Genomic DNA, 18,091 nt, shown 5'->3' on the forward strand with positions numbered 1-18,091 from the left:
TGCCTCGGAACTCAATAATTCAAAGCGTTGCGTTAATGAGCTCCCCATAGGCCCTGTCCCCAAGGAGCCTCCCCACTGCGCCTCCACTGTAATGTAGTTATATCTCATGTCAGCTTTAAAATCAATTACATTTCTATCTGATGGCTATGTAATTGGGCCTGATTGAGTTTTTGACGCGTCAGCCAAGTGTGTGGCTTCCGAACCCGAGCCAGTCAAAACAGGAAGCTTCATCAAATTAAAACTGTATTTCATCCTGATTGAGGCTCCTGCACGATAAGCATGGCTGTAATTATGATAATAATAGCAATAACAGGGTGTAATTTCTCAGTGCTGTTGTGTTGTGTGTATTTCTTGTGTGTGTATGTGGTGGTTGGGGGGGGGGATTACAGCAGCACACTTTTTTTTGTTTTTAATTTTTTAATTTTTTATTTTTTATTTATTTATTTATTATTATTATTATTTTCAAAACAAAAACGGCAGTTTTCTTAAGATGTTCTGCTAAGATGATGAGTTTAAATTGCCAGTTGAGTTTGTTGCTGCCAACCACAGTTTTAGTACCTAGAAATAACAGTGATGTTACCTGATGGATGGATGGATGGATGGATGGATCGGTGGATGGATGGATGGGTGGGTGGGTGGTTGGGTGGATGGATGGATGGATGGATGGATGGATGGAAGGGAGGTGGATGAATGGAAAGGGGATGGATGAATGGAAGAGGGGTGGATAGGTGGATTAATGGATGGATAAATCTCTTGATGCATAGATAGGTGCATGGCTAGATTTCATACTTAAATGGTGGGAAGGTAGGATGCTGGATGGATGGATGAATGAATTAATGGATGGATAGAGGGATAGATGTGGGGATAGATTGATGGACCAACATAACGCATGGGTGGATGGATGGAGGGAATACACTAATGGGGAGATAGTGAGATAGATGAGGAGAAGGACGCTGCAGTTAGGTGCTCCAGCAGCTAAATAGTGATGAATTGTGGCTGCTGTCATCAGCACTAAGTATAACAGACATAGTAAGGCTTCCCGTCTCATCCATAATCAGCACAGAGAGAGATTGTATCTTGTATCAGGAGAGAATTTCTCCTGCAATTTAGACACTTTACCAATCTGTCTCTATATTCTCACTTCATCATCCCCTTGTCTGTCTACATCCACTTGTTCCAGGTGCTGTACTTGCCCTTTGGATCTCTCTGTCTGTTACATTCTCTCCTCTGTTCTTCTTTTAAGGCTCTGCCTACACTCCTTCACACTGTCTTTGTCCCCTCTATCCCTCTATCTCCCTCCATCCCCCTTCTCTGCTGTCTCTCTCTGCTGTGGCTTTTTCTCTTTTGTATTAACAGCCTTCCATTTCTGTGCTGTGGGGGAGCAGAGGGTGCACATTCACAATCTTGCCTTTCATTTCATGGCTTCTGGAAATGGATGTTTTACTGCCTTCATTAGGGCATGCAACCGTCAGTGCAGTGTTTTCCCCCTGAAGTTTAGCTCCATGAACCTCGCCATTAGAGGACATTATGGCCCCAGATTTCAGGGCACAGTGGAACACTGTATAATTTGATTAGTGTTATTAATCAAGTGGAATACCGCTCCACCCCTCCTACCCTCCTTTCCCTTCATCTTTTCCCTCCACCCACCACCCCTCCATGCATCTTCTCAGCCCATCCCACCCCTCTACTGCAAAGCCCACACAGTGAAAGTGGTGAGAAGCCCTATGCCTGTCCCTTTTAAAAAAAACAATGATTTACCACTTGTTTTTTCTTTCCACCCCCACCCCCTAACCCCTCTTTGCCCAGGACATAAATCAATTGAGATGAAAGTTCCATAATTGTGCTTGCTGGGAGGGATTTGAGCAAAATTGTGCTATGAATTTTTTAAAGGGGAATTTTTACTAGCTGTTCAGTGAGAGTTGGGCGGCAGAGGAAGGTGAAGCCATGAGGATTTATGGGCCCAGATTCTTCATTACTGAAGTAATTTTCTTGCAAATGATAGCGCAGCACCCTGGAGGGGGAGCGCTGCCCCTGCATATTCCGCCTGGGAGAGCGTGGACCTGCTTAATCTCTCATGGAGAGAGCAGCTCGGAGCACTAATATCATCTGTAAGGGATGGAGACTCCATTTGTTCCAATCTAAGCTGCAAGCTGGTGTATTTTTTTTATTCATGGTAATAGATCGATGATCGTATTCGGGGTTGATTTCATTTTAAAGGGCTAGTTTTTTTTGTACTGCAACCAAACATGCTGTACTGATATTTTCAAATAAATATGTTATTGACCTTCTTGCTAAAGAAAAGATTTATCAATTGGTTTAAAATGTGTTCAACTTGATATGTCTTAATTGCATACGGTTTGGTGGCAACCACAATAACTACACCTGATAGTAATAGCCATTGAACTAACAGCTAATAGGCTGCAAAATACTAAATTCTGAGAGAAGAATAAGAGTCAACATTATGGAAGAAAGAAGACACGTTAGGTCTAATGATATAATTTGCTTTTCCCTCTCATTGGTAGGAACAGTGTTCTACTATGTATGTTAAGCCTCCCATTGCATCAGAACTATCTTGCATCTATATCAAGGAAGGTATAACTCTCTTCTTACACCAGAGTGCTTTTATTCTCAAACCACCTCCCTAACCCACTGCCATGGTTTTGGTCTTTTCCTCCATTTCTCATTCGTCCCATATTGCTGACATTTCATCTCCATCTCTTTAGGGGCGGCTCGCAGCAATGGCCCTCCTCAAGGTTAGTGTGTCCAAGATGCCAGCATTCATTCAGTATCCTGCCTGCCCTCCACTCAATTTTACAGCCCAGTAGCTTGAGAAGCAGAGGGGGTCAATCTGCTGCTAGAAAGGGAGGGAAGGGAGGAGAGGAGAAGCAGAATGATTGTGCAGCCTGACACCGATTGAAGTGGATCTCATTCCGGGGGCACTAACAACTCAAGACAATTAGTCACTTCTCACTAGGCGAGACCTGAGACTCAACTTGCGGCCAAAATGAAGCAGGGGTGGTGGGGGAGGAGGGGGGTTGGGGGGGGGGGGGGGGGGGTTCCTGGCCATGCTAAGCGTCTGCATTTCATGAGCAGCTCAGTGGAACAAGAGAGTGAATGCTCAGGGCTGAAATGGCCATGAACCCTGCTGGAATGGCTCTGTTGGGAGCAAGTAGATAGACGTGGGGTTACAACGGAGATGGAATTGATGCACCGATGGATGTAGTTTCCAATCACTGTTGCAGACCTTGGCAATTACAGTATATGTCCGGAGATAATTGTAAATATGATCTGCCAATTTTCCAGTGTTTTAAAAGCCGGCTGATGCTGCCAATCACTTAACTGCACGGCTGTAGCCTTAAAAGGAGACATCTCACTTACAAGATGAGATAAATCACACAGTGCTCATGTTTGCACATGGGGAAAGTGCGTCAGCCAAGTCATGCAGTGTTAAGTTAAGGAAGTTCCACTTATTTTGTCCAGGGCTAGTTTGCGGCCAAGGATGTGCCCAAGGCCTCAACCACCAGAACAAAGGTGAAGCATGACTAAGGTGGGTGGTGCGTGGAGGATCAGGGAGTGGAAAGAGAAAAAAGTTTGTCCTGGGCCCTCTGCGGAGATGCAGCATGACCAATTGAGGTGAAGGGGATGAATGAGGCCTTTCACTGGGTCTAATGAAAGAACTCCTGCTGGGCCCTGAATGAGGGTGGGCCCATCTGTGCCACACAGGCATGCACAAACCAGTGACCTCGAAAATTACCCAGGAAGCACTTTGGGACAGTCGCCCCAGCAACAGGCTGGGGTTCGCATGGTAACCAGGCGCTTCAATCAATCCTTGGCAGCCTCTTAAACAGAGCAAAGGTTTTTTTTTCTGCATTGAAAGAACTTCATGTGAAATTAACTTAGAAGGAAATCCCCCCATCCACTTTTTTTTGTATAAAAGGAACCGGCACTTATTGTCCCATGTGAAAACATCTAGGAGCTCTCAGCAGCTTTTAGAGGTGTGGGATGCTGCCCCAGGGAACTTTTCCTCTTGAGACACAAAGGCTTACTTGTCTTAGTTGTGTTTGCATGTGCGCTGCCCATGTTCATATGCAGCAGCGTATGCACTGAATTAGGATGAGAGGGCGTACAGACCCAGTAAGCTTGATGCTGCTAAATATAAGCAATTACAGTGATTCCAACAGCCTCGGGGACTGGACATTAAGTTTACAAGCGGTTTTAAAGACCTGGTTCATTGGATTTTATCTGCGCTAATTGGGTTTAATATATTCCATCCCAATGAGCCAGCGGCATACAGGTCATTGAAGTTCCATTCGCCATCTCCGCTCCCTCACGGAACTTTTGACAGCATGAAATGACAATCCGCCCCTGCGCGCATCTCCCACGTCAAAAAGTAATGAGACTGTGCTGCTGGAAATATCACTACAAAGCATCAGGCCCTGCTCCGGCGCTGACTGCACCTTCAAACGGCACTGCCTGCCAGCTCGCCTGTCTTGCCTGTCTGCTGCGGGAAAGGAAAAAAAGAGAAGCGAACAAAAAAACAATCCGAATGAGAGACGCCGAGAAACGGGGAAGCTCCCTGCGCTGAGACGAGCGAACACATCGGGGCCTTTCATCCTGAGAGTGATTAGCCATCTGAAACATTTTAACCCACCACCGCCAGCCCCACCATCCCCCATTTGAGTATGTTCCTCAAATGAAAGAGCTCCATTCGGGGGGGAATGTGGTTCTTGCTGGGAAGTGCCAGTGATCGCTTCTCTGATTGTGGCGTCGCTGACAAGGCTGGTGTGTCTCGAAGCTTTGTAAGCGAGGCTTTTTGCAACAATAAGCCACACCACCACCCCCGCCGCCCCCAGCTCCCGCCCCCCACCCCTGTCTGATCTACAACCAAAGGCATAGGGAACGTTGCTTTGTGCATAAATACTGAACTAATGTAACACGCTAATAGGCACTGATGCTGGCCTAATGCATCCCAAACTCCATGAATACAAGTATAGTATGAATAGATTGATAGAATTACAGCATAGGCTATACAGTATGTAAGTGGTGCTTGGTGGTTGAGAAATGATGTCAGATTGCATTATTTCTTTCGGTGGTTCTTATGTACTGAATTCTCCTGTGTTCTTTCAAATGTACCAAATTAGACATCTCTTGGGCTTCAAAGTGGAGTTACGGGCGGCGTCCGACCCCTTCCTTTGGAATTTGCACAAACAAAGTCTTGCTCAAGGCCTTGTAGCACTTTGACATATTGGCGAGGAATCATCTCAAACCCCTTTCACTGATATGAAACATCCCAGTCGTTGGAGGGGGAATTGTATTTGGGGGGAAGACAGGAAAAAAAAATGGCCCAGGAGTATGCTTGAAGAGTCAGTGGAGACAGGGGGCGAGATGGGGGGAGTTTGAAGGGTAGCAAGGCAGAGATAGAGACAAAAAAAGGCGGAAAAAAACTCCAGCTCATAAAAATCAGTATTATAACAACATTAATTGATGCTGCTGAGTGCCATATGCAGCACCATATGGAAACGCCGCCCCAGAGGCCTGCTATAATAGACAGCCAGCGGCGGGGCGCACAACTTGGCACGTTTACAAACAAGGGACGTCCCATTAATATCAGCAGCTCAGACGGAGCAGGAGACAGTGAGGGGTGATGGAGAGACACTGAGAGGGAAAGGGGGAGGGGCAGGGTAAAGGAAGGGAAGAGAGGGAAGGAAAGTATCTCTTATCCTTGTTTCCCTCATCACACATCGTTTGTACAAAAAACAATACTATATTGTTCTTTTGGGATCTTTGCTTCTCTATACAGGTCGGTTAATTACTGCAAAAAAACTGTCACTCCTGCCACAGCGCCCCCCCCCCCCCGAGCCTGGATGTACAGCTCCACATAGGCTTGAAGCCGAGCTGGGCGTGCCTCTCCATGTTGCCGAGGCAAAGCACGGCTTGTTTCCGACAAATGTGTGCAGAGAGAGAGAGAGAGAGAGAGAGAGAGAGAGAGAGAGAGAGAGAGAGAGAGAGAGAGAGAGAGAGAGCGAGAGAGCGAGAGAGTGGGGGATTGAGGGAGTCAAACACGGAGAGATCCGGGTGGAACTGAGTTGTCAGCCATTCTGTTGGGTCTCATAGAATGTGAGGGGAAACAAGATGAGAGTACAGCTGTTTCCTCCGTGCCGCCGAGGGAGGCGGATGAAGAGACGGAGAGCCAGAGAGCGGGAGAAGGAAGATGAAGAGGGAGGGAGGGAGGAAGAGTGAGCTCTCCGCTCTGTGATGTGCTCTGATGTAGCTGCAGCTTTAGGTCAACTGCTGCCAGTGTTTTGCGCTCATGTTTCGTCTCGTCTCCCTGGTGCGCCACTAAATTATTCACCGCCCGAAGACATGCACTCTGGGTGCCTCCTCCCTTCCCTGTCTCTGTTCCTGCGCTCTGTCTCTCTCTTTATCTCTCTCTCCCTCTCTCCCCGGCTTCCCATCTCTGATGGCTTGTTTCGGAGGCACTGAACAGAGGTTTTTCTCCCTGCTAGCTGGTTAACCCCCCTCCACTCACCTCCCTGCACTCCATCCACCACCCACCTTTCATCACAGACTCCATCTCTTACACTCCTCCTTTCATCCTTGCTCATCCCTCAATCCCCTCCTCTCCCAGCTGGCAGAATGGAGGCGCAGCTTTTTTTTTTTTTTTTAAGGAAGAGGCAGCCAGCTGTTAACATCTTCTGCTCTTTCACTCTCATTTGTTATTATCCATACCGCAGTCACAGAGTGGGCTTTGTGTGTGCGCGTGTGTGTGTGTGTGTGTGTGTGTGTGTGTGTGTGTGTGTGTGTGTGTGTGTGTGTGTGTGTGTGTGTGTGTGTGTGTGTGTGTGTGTGTGTGTGTGTGTGTGTGTGTGTGTGTGTGTGTGTGTGTGTTGAGGGGGAGGCGTAGTTCCCATCGGACACTGGACTAAGCTTTCATTTTTCTTCTCACTGTGTCTTTTTTTTCTTTCCCCAGTACTCACCCTCCATCATTTCCTCGCCTTTTTAATGATTTCCAGTGACTTTGTAGTCATTTTATCTGGCCGAGCTTCAGAGATAACTCAAGGGCGCGGCAAATCCCCGGGCCAGTCGATGGCTCTGATTAAAGATGCGGCCGGCCGGTCGTTTCACCTCTAACGCGCCGTCCACAACCTCGGCGCTCACTCGCTGGATCGGCCTTTGAAGTGGGAGCTAGACGCTCATCTGAGGCATGGCCAATGCTAGGTGCTGAAGCCGCAGGTGTTTCTAGGTAAACGGAGATGGTGTGAAAAAAAAAGTTGAATTGAAAAGTGAAGTGAAAGTTCCTGAAATGTTAACCCTTGACAAGTGGTCATCGAGTAAACCGTAAACTGTGCCCTGTAAACTGGGCAGTCCCCTCGATGTTTGGATAAATGCCACTTGGATATATTTATATATATATATATATATATATATATATATATATATACTGAAAAAAAATCAAATATCTGAAGTAAACTCCAGCCCCAGCCATTGCCACAGGACACTCATTTGTAATTTTTAAGACTGTGACAGTGTTTGATCATTGGAGAGCCCCGCCCCCCATCCCCTTTCCTCCGCCTGAACAGCCCTCACCCCCCTTACCCCCACCCCTCCCCCACCCTGGCCCAACTCATCTCGCAATTGCTGTCACCTAGTGTGAATGCCCCCTCTGGCCCGATGATAAGTCTAGCGTGAAACGCTCGGCTGCCCCCCGAAATTAGCGGCAGCGCCCCCCCCCCGGCAGCACATGCTTCTCATGACCAGTGCACAGTGGGCCGCCGCAAGACTCTTTTCATTATGGTTGCGGCCCCCGCGGCTCGCAACTCTACCGCCGTCTCTCTCTCTCTCTCTCTCTCTCTCTACAGGACTCTCTGCCTCTTCCCTGGCCCTCGGTGCAGGCTGGAGCTCGGTAAACGGCATCTGTGGCGCTCATCACATTTCTGTCTTGAGGAGAGGAGAGAAATAGGGGGGGAGCCAAGCTGTCTCTGTGTTTTTGTGTGTGTGTGTGTGTGTGTGTGTGTGTGTGTGGGTGTGTGAGTGTGTGTGTGTGTGTGTGTGTGTGTGTGTGTGTGTGTGTGTGTGTGTGTGTGTGTGTGTGTGTCTGTGGCTGTGCACGTGCGTGGATGTGCGAGTCGCGTATGAAAAAATATCTCTTTGTGTGTGTCGGGTGGAGAAGATTGGTCGGAGAGCGAGAGCGTGTGTGAGTGAAGAGGAGGAGGGGAGAGGCGGGGGCGGGGTGGGGGGGGGACTAGCACTACAGAACGATGCCCGGAGGCTCAATCTGTTCCTCGCTGAGCTACATGAGTGTGCGAGGCGGCAGCGCGGGCCGCAGGGAAGCCTCTGCTCGCTCCATCAAACTGTCAGCCAGCCAGCGGAGCCGCGCAGGGGAGAGACTCTCGGCTGCCCTCGAGGGCCAGTTCAAGTCAACATCCCATTTCCTTGCCGTTGCCTCGCCTAATTTCTCCTACGCAGCCGACTTTAGGATATTTCTCTACCCGGCGTCCAGCCATAGACGCAGCTGAGGGGCCACGTCAAAACAGAGGGAGGCGCAGATGGGTCGCGCGCCGTTGCGTATTTGCGCGTTTCGGCCGAGTGGGGGAGTGAACAAAACGACATGAATGGCGTAAATCGGTGTTGTTGTTTTTTTCCCCCCATTTCTCATTCCCTCTCACCTGGGCGCCCTGTTTTTCTAGCAGCACTACATCCATTACACAATCATGTATCCTCCCAGTCCTTGCAGCTTTTTACGTGTATATTTATATTTTTTCCCTTCCTGTCTGGGTTTAATAAATGCTTCCCGCTCCATGTTTTTATTACCCCCTCCCAATCCCTGGCAAACACCTTGCGAGCATCATCCAGTAGTCTGCCAGACTGAACCCCCACCACCACTACAACCACTCCTTACCTCCATCCTAGAGCAGAAAGTGGAGGGATACCTCATTGGGAGGCACAAAACAGTTTTAACAATTTAGTGAGAAGATGGGGGGAGGAGGGGGGTTCCATTTTCCATCTTCCATCTTCCATTCATCCAATCCACTTCTCCACCTCCAACACCTGCACTTCCCGCGGAGGCGAGCCCGGGCGGAGCACTGCCAGGTCCCAGCGCTGTTTACTCGGACTCTGGGCAGCGTAAAAAATCTTGCTTAGCTTGGCCTCAGATTAGGACTGTATCTCTCCTCACCCCCTGCGCTTGATTTACACGGCCCCCGCTGACTCCTTCACCTTTAAGTGTGTTGGCTGTGAAACGACCAGGGGGCCCCTCCGTGTTGCATCTGGCTAATGTGAAGACCACTGCTTGGACCGTCTGTTTCTGTCCTCCAGTTTACCTTGGTTTTCTATCCTTTCTCTCTCTCTCTCTCTCTCTCTCCCTCTCTCCATCCCTCCCTTTCCTCCTCAAGGGAAAGGAGAAAGGAGCTTGTGAAAGGAGCTTTTTTTTCTCAAGCCCGTTCTCTATGTGTTTGCACAGTCTACTAGAGGTCCCCAGCTCAAATATCACTTTGCGCCAGAGCCTTACTTAGGCCTCTTCTTGTGGTCGATAATATTTCTCCACGGCAGAGCTTAACCCCCCCCCCCCCCCGCCCCTCTTTCTTTCTCTCTCTCTCTCTCTCTCTCTCTCTCTCTCTCTCTCTCTATGTCTTTATCCGTCTCTCTCTTTCCCTCCGGAGCCTCCGTCTTCACTGAGAGGATCGATACTCTCCTAATCCAGAGCTCCTAGTCTGACCTGGGGTAATCAGCTGACTTCCCATGCTGCCTGGCGGTGGGGTCGAGGGTCAAATGGCTGTATAGATTTGGACCCTTGATCAAATAACTTTGCTCGGTGGTGCTTTAAGATACAAGTAGAGGGGTCAAGAGCATTTGCTTGATATCTTTTTTTCTTTTCCCCCTCTCCCTTCCCTCTCTGTCTCCGAGGTCGGCGGGGTTGTAGAAAGCAGCGATGTTATTTGAGATGTGTTTGCCCATAAAAAACGCTCCTGACCTTCTGGGTCCCGGAAGGCGGTTTTACATTGTACGTAGAGCTGTTGTAGAGTTGTTGAGTCGGGGGGAAGGGGATAAGCAAGCGCTGTTTGGTTGTTGTTAAAAAGAAAATTATTTTAGTTTTTGTTCTTCGTTTGTTTTGAGGGAGGTTGACAGCGTAAGGGCAGGCAGTGCGGTTCTTGAAAGTCGTGCCGACGAAGGACTTTACCCAGCTTGCACTCGGCCTCAAAAGGCCAAAGCAAGACCCATGTGTTTACCTAAGAGGGGGGGGGGCATTGGGAGGGGGACTGGCAGGGGTCTCTGCCATTGATCCAGAGGCTCCGCGAGGTGCATCCCCAGCAGACTGGCCGCTGTGCTTATATCCCACACCTCATCCCGGCATCCGCAGGAGGGAAATTGCAGACGGAAATTGATGTTGTTCCAGTAGTATCAGGCACTGTTCAGGTCCTCGACTGTCTAAATGGGCCATTACCCCTCCTGTGCTCTGGGCTGGCAGAACCAAGCTTATCAGACCTCCCTTTCTTCGCCACCACAAATCCTTCAGTTCGACGGCCTCAGAGAAAGTGCTGGCTTGATTTGAGTCATCCATCTTGTCAGTTCGGAGATGTCTAAATTCTTGCATCCTCGACAAGACATACAACAATTATTAAATAAGGTTTATTCCAATTTTACTTTTCTTATTATTCTAATGTCAGCACGGCTCCAAATGGACGGGAATTTCAATCATTGATAATTGATTTTGTGTTTTCCAGCCATACCAGTTTAATGCCATCAATGATAACATCCTTTAATAATCGTCTGTATACAGCTGCAGTTAAGTGAGTCATGTCTTCCAAAACAATGCGTGTCTGTAGTCTTGTAGTCTCATTATACTGTAATTTCAGACTGAGGGAGAGGGAACAGGTTTTGTTTCCTTTGCCTGCTAACATTGGCTTGGCATTGTGTGGAGCTGTAAGAATCTATCCTGCCCAACATCCTAAAACTCATTTGTAAATGATGAATAGACTCCTGTCTGCATCAAATCATTGGTGATGATATTACAGTCACATTAGTGATGAGTAAACTTCCTACTAACATCTCATAAGATTCTATAAGCACCATGTGTATTCATTGGAAATACATTGTGCATCATGCACCGTGATGTATTACCTTCGTGAATGTCGTTGGTAAGTAAATCCAGATATCAGAGTAATGCAAACATACCAAACCATGCTACTATGTCCAAAAAACTGTGAACAGGGCTGAAGGCATTCTCTGGGCTGTGGTGTTGATTTTGGGGCTCATGGGTTGAGTTTTTATTTTCTTTATTTTCAATATTTTCTGCACTTCCTTATTTAGTGCTCCTTTACTGTGATTTTAAACCCAGATCTGCAGGAAACCCAGGTGGGTGTTTGGCCAAAAGGCAAATATGGAAATGCACTGCCATTTTTGATATTTATTTCCTCAACACATTTTATTCATTGAATTTATTTTCAAGGTAACAGACAATGAGACTTCAGCTTGCTCTGCGCATATATAATATATAGTAATATAAAGTAATATGAGCGTTCGATTTCGAACTTCGAAATCACAAGCAGGTTCGCGATTCTCCCCATAATTTGGGGAGTGGGTAATATTGTCGCCATATCGGGGCCGTCAAGATCCACTGGTAAACAAATACAGTGTAAGCTGCGAGGTGCGGGGCCCTCCGCAGTTTTAGCTGCAGTTCCCGGCTCCAAATCGACACATCCTTCAACGCACAAGCCACCCGCCCACCTGGCACTAGGGCTGCAGAAACTAAAACCGAATAGAATTTGAATATTACAATAAACCCTAATATAGTTCAATATAAGCTCATCCAGTTTGTTGCACAGTGAACACACATTCGAGAGAAATATTCCCGGTGGGCGAAGTCCGCGTCGGTGGAGATACACAAGTGCGCCTGCGCATCTACCTCCCCTCCGGCGTTTCGCTGTGTGTACAAGGGGGATTGCGCCTTTGACCAGAATGTCCAGTAATTCCACAGATGTGGCGATGAAAGTGGGAAATCAACCCGACATCATGGAATGTCCTCTAGTGCAGAGATTCCCAACCACCGACTCGCAGACCATGAGAACATGGGCAGGATTTTTATAGGAGTGATCTGCTCCACAGCAGAGCAGCAGCAGGAAACAGAGTAAATGAAATACATCCAGAGTTTGTATTTGCTTTGTTTGGATAAAAGATCGCTCTGATCGGGCTGCAGAGGTGCAGGTAGTTATTTGCCTTTTACTACCAGTGTTCCCCTCTGAAATAACATCGGTTTTTCCGTGCAAATTTTGGTGAGTAACTTAAAAGTAGTGTAATTAGTAACTTATTGTTTATTATTCTAATGTCAAGTTTTGCTAAAGCTCTAAACTAAAGTGTATTGTTTAAATACTCTCATTATATTATATATATATATATTTTTTTGCTGTTATTTATAATTTTTAATTTTCAAATAAAGTTACTTTTTGAGAAACAAGTGTTTTTCTTTACAAATCAAGACTTGATAGATAGCAATGGCAAAGTCGTCAGTGCTGAAAAAAATACATGTTTAAATCCAAAATTGAATCGAATCGTGACGTTGAAATCGACAGTCAAATCCAATCATGACACCCGTGCTATATATATACACACACACACATACAGTATATATATATATACACACACGTACAGTATATATATATATATATGTATGTATGTATGTATACATAGTATGTATATGTACAGTATGTGCATGTATAGTATATGTGTGATATCTTGCCGCACTATGCAGGGCCATGATCAGTATTCAGGCAACAGTCCCCAACAGACTTTGACGCCACGCCAGCGCTCACGTCGCCAGGCGTGCTCCCTCCTCTGTTCCTCTTTCTGTCTCCGAGGCAGAATGTGAGTCTTCTCCGAGTTTGACAAGTGGAACTGTGTGATTAATTTGGCCAGTCGTTTTAATGTGCTCCGGGATGCGCAACGCTTATTGGCCCACCCCCCTCCCCTGCACCTCCTAGCACGTCTATTGGAATCTGGCAGTGAAAATGACCTGGTGTATGGAGACATCCGTTCACCCGCCCCCCCCATCCCCGCTTTCTCTCTCTGGGCTCTCATCCCTGCCTCGCTGTAGAGCTGAGCTCCGGGGTTAGTCTTGCGAGGGACGGGGGGGGGGGGGGGTGGGGGGCTCAGGTCGATGCCTGGATGTAGCCAGGGGCCACTGGCGGAATAAATCTCCTGTCTCTGAAGTGTTGAAAGCTGTGTAAATGCCAAACACATCCGTCTGATGTGCTAGGCGAGGGGGAGGGCCTTGTGGGGGGAGTGTGGGGGAGTGGGGGGAGGAAGGGAGGAAGGGAGGACTCCTGAGCTTGGGATGGGGAGGGCAGGCGGTGGAGGGGGGTGGATTCCTAGGTTCGTGAGCCATCTGATGTGAAGCCCTCGTCGTCCCTCTTGTCACCCCCCCTTCCTGGATTGCGGTTGCCAGGTGCAGATGTTGCATCCCGTCCCTGTAGAATCAGCCGGGTTTGTTTTTTTTTCCTTTTTTTTTTTTTTTTTTCTTTTTTCCAATATATGGTGTATATATATGTTTATTGCGACGTCTGAATATCCATGAGAGACAGACCAATCCAGGGGGCTCGGCTCCTGTCAGCTGGCTGAGCAGGCGGCACGTCTATCTGATTTTTAACAATGTCCCTTCAGACCAAACACCAACATTATTTTTTTTCTGTTTTGTTTCAAGAGCTACAACTTGAGGATGCAGTTATACTGGGTTCACCGTGGCTTTGGAGAAAATCCCTCTCCCCATGAACACGGTGGAATAAAGGCACAGTGCTTAATTCCATACCTTTCCGCATGCAGACGTACATACATACATTCATATGTACAAATACACACACTGAAGCACGGAATCAAGCCGCTCTCAGCCTGGTCTAATGGCCCAATAGTAAATCACATGCAGTACTTACACGTAGTGCTCCAGCAATCCCACAGTCTCCCATTCCTTCATCTTTATAGCCCCTCGCCTATCCCTGCACCGTGTTCTTACTGTTGTTTTGTTCTCCCTTTCCCACCCGCCACGCTCTCCCACTGCGCACGATCTCCCTCTCTGAGCCATAGCTAGTGTGACCCTTTTTCACGCTCCGCTGCAGTGACTGCCTCTTGCAGGCGGTTGGGACGAGGACCACGCTGCGCCGTTTTGATGTTATATTTCCTCCCCGTCCCCGGCTGCGTTGCGGCGGCCGCGCCGGGCTCCGTCCTCCGACACCGTGGCTTACTGCGGCAAGCCGGGTAATAAACAGAGCCACAGAGGGTTTAGACCCACCTGTCCCCGGGAACAGGAGCGAACCCGCAACCCCTTTGAGATGGATGTTGTGCAAAATAAGCACAGGGGGGTGCAAGGAGAATCAATTGGAATTATTCATATATTAATATATGATTGTTAACCACGTTGAACCAGAGATGAGCATTATTTTGCATGTGTGATTCTTAAAAAAAAAATGACAGAGTGCCGGGGGGGAATAAATGGCTGGTGATTACAGGTTTGTGATGAGCCAGTCGCGGGTGGCATAGAAATGGCTGACAATTAATTTTCCCCAGACTCCTAAGGCTGAATAGGAGTTTGATTGACAAGGAGCCTAAGCCACTTCCTCTTTCTTAATGTCCTGCTCTCTGGAAGAAAAGAACAGCCAAAGCCGGGATATTAGGGGTTTACAATTTGTCTTAAGGGAGAATTTTTATTATTTTTTTAATGTCACATTGCAAAATAAATGCTTCCATTTTCCTGATTATACTCTCTTGTGCTATCTATGTGCCGAAATGCACGGGCTCACAGTGAAGAATTTCCTTCCAGCACAATAACCACTGTTTGTAAAAGGGAAAAAAAGCCGACAAAATGTACTCTCAACAGATTTCTGATTTCTGCAATCTGTGTATGTGTAATCTTTGTATTTATTCCACTGTTATTTAAATAGACTTTGAACAGTCCCAAAAAACAACTAAAAGGAAAAGGAAACTTCGATAGGTGCAGCTTTTTTTGATGCGACCTCCGGTGTGACCTCCGGTGTGCATACGTTGTTGTTCCGGGGTTTATAAGAATGCTTCTGTCTGGGAGCACAACGGGAGCTCCGAGGTGTGCCTCTCGACAGACAGCGGCAACAAAACCCCACAATGAACTGAAAGCACTACATCGCTCAGCTGAAGCCTCCGTGAGTGTGTAGTCCCGCTATATCCCCTCGCCGTTACAGAACAGAAGGAATCACAGACAGTGGGAAGCTTTTTGTGTGTGTGCGTGCGTGCGTGCGTGCGTGCGTGCGCTCACTCGCTCAACCTCTCTTGGCCACCAAGCCCTCACGCTGATTGCTCTCGTTACTTAATTATACATTTGGACCCACCAAGCTCACAACAAAGGGCCGCTGAGCTACCATTGACCCAGACCCCTCCACCCCAAACACACACACACACACACACACACACACACACACACACGCACGCACGGGCAGGCGTGCGCACACACACACACACACACACACACACACACACACACACACACACACACACACACACACACACACACATATACACACACACACACACACACACACACACATTGTGCACGGCTCTGAAAGGGAGTCAAGCAAAATAGAGAGGCTCCACTTAAAAATGTAGCCACAAAGACTTAATTGACAGATTGGCGGCAATTCTTCTTTTTTTTTTTATTTCCACTAAGAACCCCCGCTCCCCCCTTCTCTCTCTCTCTCTCTCTCTTTCTGTGTTTCTTCACTTGAATTGCTTCACTTCACATGTGTCCTGCTGTGAGCTCCCGTCCTGCATCTCCATCGTATTTTTTCCCAAAAACTTCTGTCTATTGTCCGTCATAGGAGCGTTATCAGCCAACGGCGCTACTTCCATATTAGCCACAAAAGAATAGAAAGAAGGGATCTGTGTACATAGGATTAATGTGTACCTTGTGAAGCAATATAGAAATAAAAAGTCTTCACCCGGAATCTCGGGTCATATTGCCTATAGGATGCTCAGCGACATTTTGTAAAGAAAATCAGGAACACTTTTGTTTTAGGCCAACTCTATGTTCTGTTTATGTAAAACTACGACTACAACTACTACTAACAATAATAGTCATAATAATAATAATAGTCACAATAACTAATTATTATAATAACCATAATCGTAACTATCAACATAGTTTCCTCATCACTGCGATATTTAGTATGTCGTACGAAATTTGATTCTGGAATGCCTGAAAAAAAATATTTTCATATAGCTTTCAAACCAGGGAGGAAGAGGTCAGACAGTCCCCGGCAAATATAATCACCTTCATTGTACAGACACCTCTTTTAAGTCGCTGACATCAAAAAATATTCGACAAAATGAAATTTGTTTTAAAACCGTAAGAAAAGACTTCTGAAGGAAATCAATTCACCCTCACTGAATAGACGAGGATCTGGCTTCTGGTCATGTCAATCACGTCCTACTTCAAAATTAAGAGCTTTTCTTCTATTAATTTCATTCCTTAGTACCTGTAAAACCCTACAATCCAAATCAAAGATCGGATTGTCATGAGGCAGATTTCAAACAGCCCGCTGAATAGGTGCCACGTTTGAGTATTCAGAAAGCCCGGGCACGGTGTGTCCTTGAGCTACAACGCGCCCAACGCTGCAGTGCTCTCAAAGGGCTAATTGACAAGATTTGCCTGAATGAGAAGTGATTGAGTAGGCTCTTAATAGTACGGCATTGGATGGTATTATTTGTTTTCCATCTTTTGTCAATTCACAGCTTTGAATTTGGGCAAGACATCACCCCAGAATGGCCTCATTGTGCGGCTGCAGCGCCTTTTTAGAATTTGAAAAAGTCTTTCAGACGACCAGAATCTCCATTCCCTCCACCCCTCTCCTCTGCTGTCGTACACTGAGAGCTGTCAGTGAGGGTGAAGTCGTACGCAAAAATAACATCTGCACTGATTGTGAGCTGCTGGGGGTGGGGGGCAAATGAATTATTCCTTATGCATTCCCTTGTCTCTCTGTTTTGTCTTGCAGTGTGACAGCGAGAGTGACATTGACGACAAGGTAAGACTGCCTTTTCTTGTGTTTATTTGCCTGCGCACATGAAATGGCTGAGGCTTGCGAATAACAAATTTGAGCTCTCGACAAAAGGGAGGGAGGCAGCTACGACGTTGTCGTTAGCGACAAGAGACGAGGCGCGATAGACAATCGGCCGGTCCCACCGCCGCTGATCATTTGCATTTAACAAAGCCAGAGACACTGACAATGAAAACACAGCTCACGAATGGATGGTTTTTATCCGCGGAATGTTACTTTTTCAGGGTTTTGGGTATAAACGGATGCCGCAATTATTATTTTGGGAACGCTTTAAGGCCGACAATAAAAGAGCTAAATACGATATTATAATCATCGCTGTAGTATTTGTGACATACTGCACTGAATCACATTTTGTATTGTCCTGCAATAGACTACTTTGGCCATGAATGCCAAATTGACTAGATAGCAAAACGTAGCGTGCATCAAATCAAACCATGCCATATTAGCTGTGGTGCCACCCGTTATTATCCATCAGACAGTTTAACAGATGTAGCCTATCAGTATTACCAATTTGATTACTGTGTACTAGTTTATCGCAGTCTCGAAGGTGGTTGGCTGGCGGCAGCCACCCAGTTACAAGATGAAGCGCCTGTGGGGAGACTCGCGCATCCTAATTCCCCCACAGTTTACCAATTACTCCCTGGTAAATGAATGAGATAGCATGTCTAATCTCCTGTAAGCTTAGCTCCCAGTTCTGTGGAAATGTCTGCGGCTCTCCCTATAAATAATACATTGATAGCGGCCCCAATTTGCATTAACTGTAGCCTGGCAAGTCAATAGGCTTTTATCTCGTCATTGAAGCGAGAAGGAGGCTGCCTGATAGTTGACATGACAGCGAGAGGGTAGCAGGCCTGTCAGTCTCCATACGCCTCCCTGGCTTCACGGTGGGAGAGAGAAAGAAGGAAGGACGGTAACAGGAGGAGGAATGGAGGAAAGAGAAATGGAGGATGTCGGAAGGAAGGAGGGCGACTCAGTTTCCTTCCATTCATCCGACCTGACATTGTGACTTACTTGACGTTAATCCT

At 47.1% G+C, this 18,091-nt stretch overlaps 1 protein-coding gene across 1 annotated transcript in view; it reads left to right on the forward strand.

The window, feature by feature from the left end:
• The window catches only part of fbrsl1 (fibrosin-like 1), a 298,902-nt gene that overhangs the window by 180,664 nt on the left and 100,147 nt on the right, over positions 1-18,091 (forward strand). The window contains exons 5-6 of the mRNA XM_080003616.1: positions 2,724-2,753; positions 17,004-17,033. Coding sequence (XP_079859742.1) covers positions 2,724-2,753; positions 17,004-17,033 — 60 coding nt within the window. The remainder of the gene's footprint in view (positions 1-2,723; positions 2,754-17,003; positions 17,034-18,091) is intronic.

Source organism: Zeus faber, assembly GCF_960531495.2.
Source record: "Zeus faber genome assembly, chromosome: 7".
NCBI lineage: Eukaryota > Metazoa > Chordata > Actinopteri > Zeiformes > Zeidae > Zeus > Zeus faber.